Source organism: Acinonyx jubatus, chromosome B4 (assembly GCF_027475565.1).
Source record: "Acinonyx jubatus isolate Ajub_Pintada_27869175 chromosome B4, VMU_Ajub_asm_v1.0, whole genome shotgun sequence".
NCBI classification, from domain to species: Eukaryota; Metazoa; Chordata; class Mammalia; order Carnivora; family Felidae; genus Acinonyx; species Acinonyx jubatus.
The window spans coordinates 89,531,644-89,546,526 of NC_069387.1; the positions used below are offsets into that span (position 1 = coordinate 89,531,644).

Consider the following 14,883-nt stretch of genomic DNA (forward strand, 5'->3'; position numbering starts at 1 on the left):
TAGAAAGTTAAAAAAAAAAACACGGCAAGTAAAGAAACTGCAAAAGAAATGAGAGCTCTGGGGGAGATTATAAGCGGTTTCACAGAGTGTTTTAGTTTACTAGGGCTGCTGTAAAACATTACCACAAACTAGTAGCTTAAAACAACAGACATTTCTTCATTCACGGTTCTGGAGGCCACCAGTCTGAAATTAGGTTGTCAGCAGGGTTAGTTTCTTACAGAGGCTCTCAGGGATAATCTGTTCCATGCTCTAGTGGCTTCTGGTGTTGGCAATCCTTGGATTTCCTCGGCTTGTGGCTGCATCACTCCAATCTCTGCCATCATCAGCAGCAGGCCTTCTTTCCTCTGTTTCCATGTCCAAATTTCCCTCTTTTTATGGACACCAGTCCTAATCCACTATGGCCTCATCTTAACTTGATTACATCTGCGGAGACTTTCCAGGCATACCTTGTGTTATTGTGCTTCACTTTACTGTGCTTTGAAGATACTGTGTTTTTTTTACAAATTGAAGGTTTATAGGGGGCACCTTGGTGGCTCAGTCAGGTAAGCGTCCAACTCTTGATTTCGGCTCAGGTCATGATCTAACAGGTAGTGGGATCCAGCCCTGTGCTGGGGCTCTGTGCTGACAGGGTGGATCCTGCTTGGGATTCTCTCTCTTTCTCTCTCTCTCTCTCCCCCTCCCCTGCTTGCACGCGCTCTCTCTCTCAACATAAATAAATAAACATTAAAAAAAACCACAAGATTTATGGCATTGAGCCACTTGCTGCATTGAGCAAGTCTATTGGTATCATTTTTCCAACAGCATTTTCTCACTTCATGTCTCTGTCACATTTTAGTAATTTCCACAATATTTCAAACTTTTCTATTATTATAATGTTTTTATGGTGATCTGATTAGTGATTATGACCCTCTGAAAGCTCAGATGATAGTTAGCATTTTTAGCAATATTTTAAAATTAAGGTGTATGCTTTTTTCATAGACCTAATGCTATTACACACTTAATACACTACAGTTTAGTGTAATACAGTGTAGTGTAAACTTTTATATGGAAACCAAAAATTAGTTCGACTCGCTTTATTGCGATACTTGCCTTATTGCAGCAGTCTAGAACCAAATCTGCAATATGTTCCATGTATGCCTACATTTCCAGTTGATGTCGCATTCAAAGATATCAGTGGTTAAGACTTACATGTATTTTATGGGAGCCCACAAGTCAAACTACATCACAGAGGTGGTGACTTTTCAATAGCATCTTAAAAAATAATTAGGGGTTCATCAGGTAGGAGAAAAAATCCAAATATGAAATAACTAGTACAAATTGGAAAAGACCCAGACACTTATGAGAGACATTACAGAAGAATAACATTTGGTGATTTATTGGATATAAGCACCACCAAGTGTAATGTCTGACATAGCAGGTGCTCAGTAAGTTCTTCTGACTATACCAGTTGATCAGTCAGTCAATCAAAATTACTAAGAGTTCTTTTGGCCCATGTGACCAGACACAAGAAAGCTGATTTTCTAGGAAATGATCAGTTTGGAGCATGCTGAATTGAGATGAAAGAAAGAAATCAAAATGAAATTGTTCAGTAAACACTGGAGGTGGGGAGTGAGAAGGGAATCTATAGGACAGCTTAGGACTAAAGGCACAAATATGAGCATGGTCCACATAGAGGTAACAGATGAACAATGAGATTATATGAAATCTTCAAGACCTGGAATAAAATGATCACTAGAATTCCGCCTGTGAGTGCATGGTATAAGCCAAAGGAAGAGTCAGTTCAGAAAACAGAAGAAACCATCAAGAGTGTAGGAAAACACTGAGTATCGTCATAAAAGACAAAAAAAGGGGGGCACCTGGGTGGCTCAGTCGGTTAGGCCTCTGACTTCAGCTCAGGTCATGATCTCACGGTCCGTGAGTTCGAGCCCCATGTCAGGCTCTGTGCTGACAGCTCAGAGCCTGGAGCCCGTTTCAGATTCTGTGTCTCCCTCTCTCTCTGCCCCTCCCCTGTTCATGCTCTGTCTCTCCCTGTCTCAAAAATAAATAAACGTTAAAAAAAAAAGACAAAAAAAGGCAAAACAAAAATTCACAAAAGGTGGTGTGATGAGGGACCAATGCTATGGAACTGTCAGAGTAAGCCCTGAGGAAAGGCCATTTGATCTGAAATTACTAGTATTTTTAAATCCAAATATGCTGGATATTTTCATATACAGACTTGGTATTGCCTTCATTATCAACAGCGCCGGATTCAAAATCCAAGCCTTTATTTTTGTTTCAAAGGTTCAGAACAATGAAACAAAATCAGTAGGAACAAGAAGAACTATGATGGCCATGACAGGCCAGAAGATGTGGATAACTAAATTACCAAGTGTTTTTAGAATGCGTCCTCTGAAACCCAATGATGTGACATCATTTCTTGATGTGCAAAGGGCTTGTTATGGACTGAATGTTTGTGTGCCCCCCATTTGTATGTTGAAGCTCTAACTCCCATTGTTGCTGGATTTGGAGAAAGGGCTTGGAAGGAATTCATTAAGATTAAATGAGGTCATAAGAGTAGGGTCAGATCAGATAGGATCAGATCAGATAAGAGGAGATGAGACACTAGATAGGATCAGATTAGATAAGTGGAAACACACCAGAATGCTGGCCTGCGTGCTCCTGTGTTCTCTCTCTCTCTATCTATCTCTGAATGTATGTGTGCGTGTGCCTGTGTCTGTGTGCGTGTGCCCACATCCAGGAAAGGCCATCTATAAGCCAGAAGAGATTTTACCAGAAATTGAACCCTGTGGACACCTTGATCTTGGGATTTGTAGTCTCCAAAGCTGTGAAAAAAAATAATAAATTTCTCTTATTTAAACCACGCAGTCTGTGACACTTTCAATGCCAGCCTGAACAGACAGGATTTATTTTGGGGATTTACTAAATAACAAGGAAAGGAGGGCCAAATCCTTGAGATGGAAAATGCACAAGATTTGTGCTTATAACTTGACAAGGAAACTTTGGAAATCCTCAATGAGATTTTTTTTCATCTATTTTTCCAACAAACATTGCCTCCAGAGTTCTTCTAGCCAGCAGCAGTTTAGCCATCTGTGAAGTGCAGAAGTTGGATTAGGATGTCTAAGCCATTTTCCATTATCAAATTGCAAACAGTCTGAGTAGATACTTGACTGCAAAAGAAAACATTCCGCCATAATCTCAGATTTATTTCACATGTTTGGGGTTCTTCTAGAAGTAAATAAATGTTTGCTTCAAAAATAGAGCTTTAGCTAATATTGAAAGCCCTTGACGGAAAACTATTCAATTATAAAAATCAGATTTTAGAAGGCAGTGCTGACTAGGCAAAAGTTATTATAGCCACACACTTCGAGGTGAGAAATACTAGGAAAATGATTTAAGAAGAAAATAGTGAAATGAGATGAAGCATGAAAATGTTGGAAGAAATTATTTTCTATAGTTGAGGGTTTTCTAATAGACAATAGCTGTTGACTTTAGAAAGTTTGGAAGACACAGAGTAAGAAAATAAAATCACCAGTTATCCTTCCTTCAACCCTAAACGGATAATTGCTAAAATTTTAATATAGATCATGTTGCAAAGTAATAGATTTTTAGAACACTGGTTTTGGTGTCTTAAATGGGGAAGGGTTGAGTTATAAGACAATGCAAACCTAATCTTTAAAAATCCACACTGAACTGGAGGAATAATTATTGCATGTTATTACTATTAGGTCATTTTGATGAAGGCCTAAAACCACCCAACTTTTCCTTCATAGAATTACCAAGTAATACGCACCACAAATGTTCTCGCCCCATTACTGATCTTTACCTCACCCCTGAACTCCAATGTACCTAGGACCCTCTATGGCCTGGGGACAGGATAAGGCTCAAAGAGGGAATACGCTAGTGATCTTTGTTTTGAAAATTATTTCCCAAACCAGAAAATCTATGTTCCACAAGCTGGGTGTCCTTTGCACATTCATCCTTAGGGATGCTGGGTAAGTAACTGCCACCAAGAAAAGTTTTCCATGTATACAAAGAGCTGTTATCTGACTCTAGTTTCCTTCTCACCTGATTTTTTATCTTAGGCTTTGATGCCTGTGCTTAGCTGGGACTTTGCCACTGATAATACTGTGTATCTGTGCTATTGTGCCATCTGGGCCATAGCCTTTAGGGTTTCCTCGGCATCTCCATTTGGTAATCCGTGTAGTTCATTACTCTCTTACCTCCAGCTAGGAAGGAAGCTCTTCTTCTAGTATATGAAATATGGGGGCAGGGGGGTGGGGGGCAGAGTCGGAGAGGCAAAAGTTCCCGTGGCAAAAGATGAAGTCACAGAGTGAGACAGTTTTAGGTTTAACCGCAGCCCTCTCTTTGCCAGAAGCACGTATGCTGGGAGCGGGTGGGCAGGGTGCATTTCAGGGTCTGGGTTTGTGTGGATTTCAGTGTAGTGTCATGTGCATCTGGAACTTCATACTGCTTCTGTCTGTGCTGTCAGAACCGTTCTCTACCAACACTTACTTTCTCTCAGGGGCCCGGTTGTCTCCCTCTACCATCCAGTTTCCATGCCCATCTGACATTTCACAGATACAGCTGTATACATTTGAACTCCAGTTTTGGACAGAGGTTAGTTTTCTTCCCACAGTTCTACAGGCCCTCAACAAAACAGGAAGTATCACCAAATGTCTGTTCAGTGTATCAGGATGCATTTGGCTGCAAACATAAGATTCCTAGTTTATAAACCTACTTAGTAAGGAATTTATGTGATAGAATTTATAAGCCCATAAGCAGGACATTCTCCATGGAGAGAACAAAAGAGCTGCTTAATGACATTATGAAGGATCTGTTTTTTTCTCTCCCGAGGCCATCCCCAAGGCTCACTTCATTCTAATATTTATCTCCATGTGGTTGCAAAATGGTTCCAGAAATGGCCAGAGCTGCCACATGTTCCTGTTCAGATCCAGAAGGAGAAATGTGAATGAGATCTGGTACTCCAAGCCATATATTATTGGCTGTTGTAGTCACACACCAGCCTGAGTCTGAGCGCAATTTCAAATACGGAGGGCAGGGTAGACTGCAGCAAGATGGGAAGAGCATAGTAGGCAAGGGGATAGCAAGTGCAAAGGTTCCGATGTGGGACTCTGCCTAGTGTGTTCACAGACCGACAAGAAGGCAGTGTGGTAGTGCAGAATGAACAAGGGAATAAGACCAGAGGTGACAGCAGAGTGGGAGGAGAGAGAGTGCAGATCATACAAAGAGTCTGACTTTTATTCTGACCCAAATTAGATGCCATTGTTGGCTTCTAAATAGATTTAGTTTACATAGTCAAATAATCAGATAGTCAGATTTGATTTAAAAGGATGAATCTGGCTGCAGTGTTGAGGACAGTCTATAGATTGTAACAGTGGAAGCTACTTTAGTTAGAAGACAACTGCAGTAAACCGAACAGGATATGATGATGGCTCAAACCAGGCTGGCAGTTGTGGAGGTGGAGAAAAGTGTGATTCTAAATATATTTTGAATAGAGTCAACAGGGTTTGCTAGTGGGTTGAACATGGGCTGTGAAGAAATAGAGGAGTCAAGGATGACTCTCTAGCTTTTGGTTCAAGCAGCTGGAAGGATAGAGTGACCTGGATGGGGAAGAATGTTGAAGAACAGGTTCAGGAGACAGGATCAAGTGTTCAATTTTGGACATGAGTCTTAGGTTTAAGGGAGAGGTCTGGGCTAACCATATACATTTGGCAGTCCTTGGTAGATAGATGGTATTTAAAGCCTCGAAACTGGTTGAGATCATCAAGGGAGTAGGTGTACATAGAGAGAACTATGAACTGAACCCTGGGGCACTCCAACATTAAGAGTTAAGGAAGAAGAGAAGGGACAGCACAGGAAGCTGAAGAGTGACCAGTGAAGTAGGCTAAAATGTAAGAGAATCTGGAAAACAAAGAAAGTGTCCAAGAAGGAGGGGAGGGATCACCTATGTCAAAAACTACTGATAGGTTGGGGCACCTAGGTGGCTTAGTTGGTTAATCTGACTCTTGATTTTGGCTCAGGTTGTGGTCTCACGGTTTGGTAAGATTGAGCCCCACACGTGGGGCTGCTTAGGATTCTCTCCCTCCCTCTTCCTCTGCCCCTCCCCTGCTTACGTGTGCACTCTTTCTCTCAAAATAAATGTAAAAAAAAAAACAAAAACAGAAAAACTACTGATAGGTTGAATAAGATGAGGCCTGAAAATGGACTGTTATATTTAGCAATGATGTGGACATAGATGACCCTGAGAGCCATTTCAGTGGAGTAAGGTAGCAGGAGTGGCTTAGGAGTTGGTTTAAGAGAAGGTTAGAGGAGAAAAGTTGGAGATAGAAGATTCAACTCTTTACTACAAAAAGGAGTAAAGAAATGGGGGTAATTATGGCATCAAAGGGGGGAAATCATATCAAATTTTTTTGGTTTATTTTAAGATGGAAAAATAACATCATATTTGAATGCCGATGGAATTAATCCAGCAAAGAGTGAGAAATTGATGGTGTAGCTGAGAGTGAGAACGGCTGCCCTGATATCTTTGAATAGGAGACAGGAGATCAGATCGGATGCACTAGTGAAGGGATTAGACTTAGATAGGAACCTACTAATTGACTAATGGGAAAGGAGGGAGGGTGTGTATGTCCCTACAGATGCTGGTGGGCAGATAAATGTGGTGCTGATGGTGCTGAGAGTCTGTGGATGTTTTTTTCTGATACTTCGGTACTTTCACTAAATACTCTCAAGATCATTGGCTGCACAGAAGGGTGGAGAAGAAGGTAAACGGAGTTGGGAAAAGAGAAGGCATAGAATAGTTGTCAAGGGGACCCGAAGAGTAAGTGAACAAAGGGCACTTAGTGTGACAACCTGGAAGCATAAAGGACCCATTTGAAAGTCATGGCTTTGATTTAAAAAAAATTTTTTTAACGTTTATTTGTTTTTGAGACAAAGAGAGACAGAGCACGAATGGGGGAGGGTCAGAGAGAGGGAGACACAGAATCTGAAACAGGCTCCAGGCTCTGAGCCGTCAGCACAGAGCCCAACGCGGGGCTCAAACTCACAGACCGCGAGATTGTGACCTGAGCCGAAGTCGGCCGCTTAACCAACTGAGCCACCCAGGCGCCCCATGGCTTTGATTTTAAATTGGGTCCAATTAACAGGGTTTTTATTCCCCACTCCACCTCCAGCTACATTCTGGTGCACGGGAGGCAGAGCCAAAAATTAGAAAATTGTATCTGATCAGAATGGTAGATGTGCCAAGGCAGCTCAACAAAGCCAAAGAGGAGCAAGAGAATGGAGGGCATATGTGAGAGGGATTAGAAACATTGAGTGTGGATTTTATGGATAAAGAGAGAAGTAAGGACATTAAGAGGGTGGGGCCAGAGAAGAGGTGGCAAGATTTTGGATTTGGTAACCTACGGGGGTGGGAAGGTGGGGCGGGGGGAAGAATTGTTGGGGTCAGAGCACTAGAGGGAATGCACTGGAAGGACAGGAGATGTGGTCTGAGAGTGGATTCATGAAATAGAAATTACAGAAGGGGCACCGTCGATAATGACAAGTTCAAGGGAATGATCATGGGAGTGAGTGGCTGAAATAGGGTGGAGAATAAGATTACTGGAGGAGGATCGGTCAAAGAACTCACAGGACAGGGTATTGGAAAGATCATCATCTACTCTACATAGATTTCAAATCATCAAATAAGATAGGGCTAGTATTGGAGAGAATTGCAGTGAGCAGGAGCTATATCGTCTAAAAATGAGAGGGAAGAATTAAGGTGGGGGAGAGCAGTGGATGACAGCAATGGTGAAGAACAGTGAGCGATATAACCTGATGATATAAAATTCAGAAGTCAAAGGCAGTTTTAAGGAATACAGAGAGAGCATGGGCTGATACTAACTGCCAACATTAAAAATACAAGAAATTTCACATAATCCATATACATTTCAAATACTATGGTGTTCACATAAAATTCTTGCTTCCCTGTAAATCAGAAGATCTGGAAAAGCAGGCCTTGTTGACTGCTTCACTCAGCAACCGTGATTCCTGGATCCTCTGCGTAATTGAGTTTGGATCTCTCATCGTACTAATTCACCAATCCAATAGCTACCAAATACTTGTATCCTGCCTGTTGCTGTTTTTTCAGGTAGTACTTTTGAAAGGTATAGAGTTTCTTAAGCGTGTACAGATAGACAAAATTTCAGCTATTTGAACAAAGGCATATAGAAACCTTTGCCCAACCGGTATTGGTTTCACCAATTTTCAAGTATATTTTGTGGTATACTTTAGCTGAGAACGACTCGGGATTCAGGTAGCGTCAGGGGTAATAAACGATGGTGTATCATCAACTGTTGGTGTCTAGGGGGCGCCATTGCCAAAGAGTACAAATCTGAAAGGTTTCAACAGAGTTGATATTGTTCGGTTGATGGCCATTGTCCACTCCACTCATTAAGGCTGGGATTTTTCTCAGCACTTTCAAAGCATCTCCTCTTTTTTGTCAGTAGCATTCGTATCATGCTTGCGGTGGGTACAGCGTACCGTGACAGAATAGTTCAAAACAACAGCCAAGTTTACTTAAACTCCACGTTGAAAGCAAAACAGTCTGTGACACACTTTGAAGTAGGAAAAGTAGCGGAACAATGTTTTATCAAGAAAGCCCAGAGAGAAAAGAATGTACAAAAACCAAGTAGCAACGTGGAGAATGGGCAGCGTCTGGAAGAAAACGAGCACAATTTTCTTCTGCTTTGTTCTCTCTTTTGCGTTCCTGTTGTTGGCATCTTCTTTGGTCTCTTCCAGCAATCACTTCGTATGTGCACATTTACCTGTTCGACTTCAGTAAAAGTTGGGAGGGGAATGCGCCAAACGTTTCGGATGGTTGTCTTCAGCTGAGTGACGATCTTCTGTCAGTTTTTCTGGATTTCCCAAGAGTTCCTCGGGACACATGTATCGCTTTCTGGCAGGGGAAAACAAAACGCGTTTTTAAAAGAACTGTTGACCGGTCTTCTGTCCATCCACGCCAGGAGACAGCCCATGCCAGGGCAGGCAGAGTGGGGTGTAGACTCTCCTCCATTAGCCCTGCCCTCCTGGTCTTCCCCCGGCTCTCGCTCTTTGCCTCTCCAGTCACGTCCCAAACCCGGAGGGACGAAAGCCCTGCTCAGAACGTAAAAGCCAGTGAGGAGGGCCACGCAGACGCAGGGGAGACCCCGCCGCCAGGCCGGGCGTCCCCAGGGGCATCTCTGCCGGGCAGCGCCTTGCGTCATGTGGGGCCCGCCCCCTGGTCGGGCTCGGCAAGTTCTGCAGCCTTGGCCGTCGTGGAAGCAGGATTTCCGCGGTTGTGTAATAGCACCTCGCGGGCGCGGAGAGGCCTGGGCGCCGCATCCCTCCTCGGACTGGCCCCTGGTCTCCGGCGGCCGAGCCATGGCCTGGACGGCGGCGGCGGCGAGCGGCGGGGCCCGCGGTACGCTCTCGGCGCACACGCTCCTGTTCGACCTCCCGCCGGCGCTGCTGGGCGAGCTGTGCGCGGTCCTGGACAGCTGCGACGGCGCGCTGGGCTGGCGCGGTCTCGGTGAGCGCGGCCCGCCGCTGCGGCGGGGCGGGCCGGGCGGGGGGCGGCGGGGACGCGGCGCGCATGCTCAGCCGGGCCCGCCGCCTTCGCGGCCGGGCTGCCCGCGGTCCGGCCCGCATGGGGCCGCGCGGCCTGCGGGGTCTTCCGACGGGGAGGCTGCCCTTTCCTCGCCCCGGGAAGGAGGCAAACACGCCCCGAGGCCCGAAGGAGAGCTCCCCCTTCTCTTTCAAAGACACTTGGGGTGTCTGTGCAAGATTAAGTGAGCGGAGGCTTGGGAAAAGCGGCAACCCGCGTGAAACCATCTAATATTTATCAACTGTGCCTCCTTTGCTTGGTTCAGAGTATTTTCAATCAGAACGCCTATGTGATGTCCTCTTACTGCAAAATTACCCCAGAATATAATCTTCATATTAAAACATTTTTGTGCCTTTCAGTGTACCCTTTGGTGTTTTCAGCCCACTTCCAAGTACCCCACCTTCCTTAAATTTCAGGTGAAATGCTAAAGTAGAATACGATTTGTAATTAATGTGGCTCCCAGTTTTCCTCATTAAGTATTTCTGGCTTATTTACCCAATTTGTGGCATGAAAGTTTATGCTAGATGCTGGCTTTTTATTTTAATCTAGAAAATTGGCTTTTAAGACTCCCATTTTGTGCAGCCATTGGGGAGTTGGGCAACCGACTGCTTTTGGCAAGTGTTGAGTGTCTTCACCAGAATTCGGACAAAAATCCTTTGTTTTGATAAGTACAGGGGTTTTTGTTAGATTTGATCTTCCATGATGCCACATTTAATATGATTGAAAATAAACACAGTCATGTCAAAATAACTTAGCCTTGATTCTCTGAAATTGTCTTACTCATTTATTTTAAACAATAGCACAAGACCTATGAGAAAAAAGGTTTGTGTTGATGAGCAATATGGTCACACATTCTGGAATGTGGCATTGGGCTTTGAGTTAGTGTACATTATATTATAAGCTCTGTCACTTTCAAAGTATGACCCTGATGTAAACATCTCAGAAAAGGGTGCTTGACTCTTTGGCTTCTGGAAAGCATAGAGAGTTCCAGTATGCGTTTGAGGGGTAAGATCCTTTCCACACCAGATCTTTTTGAAATGGGTAATGGCATGGGCAGTTTTAGCACCCATTGGTTTCCTGGAATTACTACGTTTGTGAGAGAAACTTTTTTAGTCCAACCCACAGGTAATGAATAGGGCCAGGCAGCTATCATAAATGAGTAAGGCAGGTTGAAGACTGGAAATGAAGAACATATGTCCCATCTGAAAGGGGCAGTTAGTCCTCAGTCCCAGGTCACTGCCACTTTTCAGGAAGTCCAGCCCAGAATTGCTGGACTCTCTCTCTCTCTCTCTCAGCACTGAAATACAGATATCCGTGCTTTACCTGGGCTGTCTCATATAACACTTCCAATTGCCCTTGGGAGGTAGGTGCGATTATCATCACACTGTTTCAATAGGGGAGGAAATCATGGTACATATACATTAAGTTACTTGCCCAAATTGACACTGCTAAGGAGCGGCAGAGCCAGGATTCGAACCATGGCAGTTGGGATCCATTGCCTGTGCCCTTAACCTACAGCCACTCTACACTTCCCGACCCTGACTTCCTCAGGGTCGCAAGTCCTGACTTCTGTGCTCTTTTCCGCTGTATCTCAGCCTCTCTAAAGTGTAGTCATTTCAGCCATGAAAGAACAATTCAGTGAGCCATTTCACACATGCAGCCCCATTTTTCTAGCTGTGGAAATCAGACCACCCAAATGAGAACAAGCTCGCGCTGTTTATTCAAAGCAAGGGAGTCAGCCACCATCACTCGCATCTGACAGAGACCCAAAGGCAAGCTGAGGAGTGGAAAAGCTTTATGTTGGAAAAAAGGGGAAGGCTTCAGGTCTGTCCTTATTGGAAGCAGTTGACATGGAGAAGCTATGGACAAGCTAACTAGCAGGAGAGCATTCTATGTGATTGTTTAGGGAGCATATTTGACTTTTTCCAGATGGCCCTAAACTGGAAGCAGGGGCAAAAATTAGGAAAGCTGTCCCTTGTTGATCAAGTCCTGAGTATTTGGGGCTGATTGCTATAGCGATTATTGTTTGGCTTCCTGGACTAGTTGCTACAGATGCTAATATAACTTCCCAGACTAGGCACCCTAGGTAGTAGATTGGCATTCTGGGCTGCTTGATGCATCTTGTGGGTCACAGTTCTATTTTTATATATAGTCTGGCCATTGTCCCTTTGTATATTCTTTCATAGGAGAAGAATCTAAAATGTCTAGCCCTTGATTCCCTAGCTATAATTTATTATGCACATAGCTGGACCACATAGCTCTGAAAGGAGATCTAGAACAGACCAGCTGCCTCATGAATTATTGGCTCAGCAAGAAAGAAAGCCTGGCTCAGTTCAGGGTGGTTGAGAGCAACTGCCCATGTTTAAGTATGCCATTTCCCTATTGGCACTGTGAAAGGAGAAAGAGGGGAAGAGGTGCAGGGAGGGAAAACTTGACCTTAGAAGGTAGAGGGAGGAGAGTGTTAGGGGACTGAATCAAGGAGACAGCCCTATTTATGCTCAGGACAGTGGAGAGCCTAAAGATACAGAGTGTCTAGATTCCATATAGAGAACAACCGTAATAGGTAAGACTGTCTCAAGCCGATTGTGTTTTTTCTTGATGATGGTGAATATCAGAGTATATTTGCAAAGGCAGCTCCACCACAGATAGATCATATGGCAGCCTAGTTGTTCGCAAGCCAGAATCATCTGTGCAACCTTTTAAAGACACAGATGGCTCAGAGCTGTCAATTCAGTAGGTCTGCTTTGAGGATCCTGCATCTTTCTGGTTTTTGCTGAGCCCTACAGGTGAGTCTGAAGCACAGCCTGGTTTGGGAGCCTTTGCTTAGGCCAAATTCTCTTCTTTAGTGGCATCTTAATATAACAGATATTTTGGGTGGCTCTGTCAGTTGAGTGTCCATCCCTTGATTTCGGCTCAGGTCATGATCTCACGGTCATGAGCTCGATGCCTGCGTCCGGCTCTGTGCTGAGCACGGGGCCTGCTTGGGATTCTCTCCCTCTCTCCCTCTCTCCCTCTCTCCCTCTCCCTCTCTCCCTCTCTCTCTCTCTTCCCCTCCTCTCCCTCCCCCTCCCTTGCTGATGCAGGCACATGCACTCTCTCAAAATGAATAAATAAACATTTAAAAAATATATACACATAACAGTTATTTTACCACACTTTCACTTCTCCACTTAATTTTCTTTTTTTTTTTCTCTTTTTTTGTTTATTTACTTTTGAGAGAGAGACAGAGCACGAGCAGGGGAGGGGCAGAGAGAGAGGGAGACACAGAATCTGAAGCAGGCTGTCTGCTTCTCAGAATCTTTGAGCTGTCAGCACAGAGCCCGACACAGGGCTTGAACTCACGAACGTGATATTATGACCCGAGCCGAAGTTGGAGGCTTAACCAACTGAGCCACCCAGGTGCTCCTCCACTTAATTTTCTTTATCTTTAAACGTATTCTACATATTATTCTTCAAGTCACTTTTATCATGTATTGTTATTAAGAATAGTGTAATCACTAGGTTAACGTTCTCTGGTTGGTGATGATTTTATGGCTTTGCAATGAAAGTAGGAGCCCAAATCGAAAATGTTATTTATTTTATACTATCTTACAGACATGGGAACATGTATACTTGGTGGCAAGTCATTTCATTACTTTACGGTAGAGGGTTATTGAGTGTTATTCGAATTAAATTGAAACCTTTCAATGCTTATGATACATTGAGAAGGAGACCCTTTTACAGATAGTCTATAATGGTTGTATTTAGATTTCCTCTTCTTAATAAAAGAAATTATCAGAGCAATTATTATTCATCATTTTAAAACAAATTAAATGTAAAATTACATTAAATATGTATTTGAATATTAAAGACTTAAAATAATAGGAATAATAACGATAGTAGCTGCCATCTACTGTTTACTCTTTGCCAGATACTCTGTGCTAAGCACTTTATGGAGTCTGTCCTTTATCACAAAAATCCTGTGAGGTAGTCACTTTTCCTATTCCCATTTATAGGTAGGGAAACTGACTCTCGGAGAATATAAGCAAATTACCTCAAGTCATGGTCTTGTAAAGCACAGACTAGGTTTCTAATCAGATGGTCAGACTCCAGAGCCTGTTCTTTTTTAAAAAAATGTTTAGGGGTGCCTGGGGGGCTCAGTCGGTTAAGTGTCCGACTCTTGATTTTGGCTCACGTTATGACCTCCCAGTTCATTCGTGGGATCGAGCCCTGCGACAGAATCTACACTGACAGCACAGAGCCTGCTTGGGATTCTCTCCCTTTCCCTCTGCCTCTCCCCTGCTTGTGCACACGCACACACACACACTCACCCTCTCTCTGTGTCTCAAAATAGATTTAAAAAATTTTACAAATGTTTAAGTAGACTTTATTGTTTAGAACAGTTTTAAATTTACAGACAAGAAGAATTCTTATATATTTAATGTCTTTCTCACGTACTCTGCACTCAATTTCCCCGTTATTGACATCTTACACTAGTCTGGTGTTGTAGAATCTAAGTCTAAAGTTCTCTTTTGCCTAGCAAAAGAGCGGATGCAGGATTAAAACGAGAGATGGCTAATGTTGGGGGGGGGGAGATAAGAACCCCGAATAAGCGTCCTTGCCTCGTATTTATTCAGATCAGAAGGCTTGCAAACGTGATGGGTGTGTACAAAGAGACAAAGAGACTCGGAACATTAACTTGTGGATGTGAGGGGGAAAAGGGAATTTTGAAGATATACAGTGTTTGGGGTTTGGGTCAATATAAAACAAAATCCAGGCACTGGGCAGATGGGTAGATGGTTGTTAACGGCAGACAGGAGGCACCGTGTCTGTTTATCTTTGCCAGCCTAGGGGATGAGACAGACAGGGGGAATAACCTCAGGGTTAACAAGACACCTTTTCGTTTGTTAACCACCTCCGCTCTGGCTGCTTTGCCTGCAGTGCAGAGGTCCAGAGTCCAATTCACCAATTTACCTAACCTGTCCCTATTCTCCTATGAAAGCAGCTTTCTGCTGTAGTACTAAATTTGGGGTGCTTTCACCCTGAATATCTAATCTTGTTATTCCTATGTATTGGGCACCTTTGTGCCGATTCTATTTCAGGCCTTTGCCTCTCTGTATGTACATCTAGGGGTTCAGCACCCCTTCCCTGTTTTGGCGTGCCTTTGCACCTCCCTATTCTTGGCACCTTTGTGCCTCCCTATTCTTGCCACCTTGTGCCTCCCTATCCTTAAAGTGCCAATCTGTTTACCCAAACTTGGG

General features: G+C 43.7%; 1 protein-coding gene across 1 annotated transcript in view; it reads left to right on the forward strand.

Moving 5' to 3' along the window:
* The first annotated feature begins 7,505 nt into the window (after positions 1–7,505).
* The window catches only part of IRAK3 (interleukin 1 receptor associated kinase 3), a 54,978-nt gene continuing 47,600 nt past the window's right edge, over positions 7,506–14,883 (forward strand). The window contains exon 1 of the mRNA XM_027071316.2: positions 7,506–9,568. Coding sequence (XP_026927117.2) covers positions 9,262–9,568 — 307 coding nt within the window. The 5' untranslated portion in view covers positions 7,506–9,261. The remainder of the gene's footprint in view (positions 9,569–14,883) is intronic.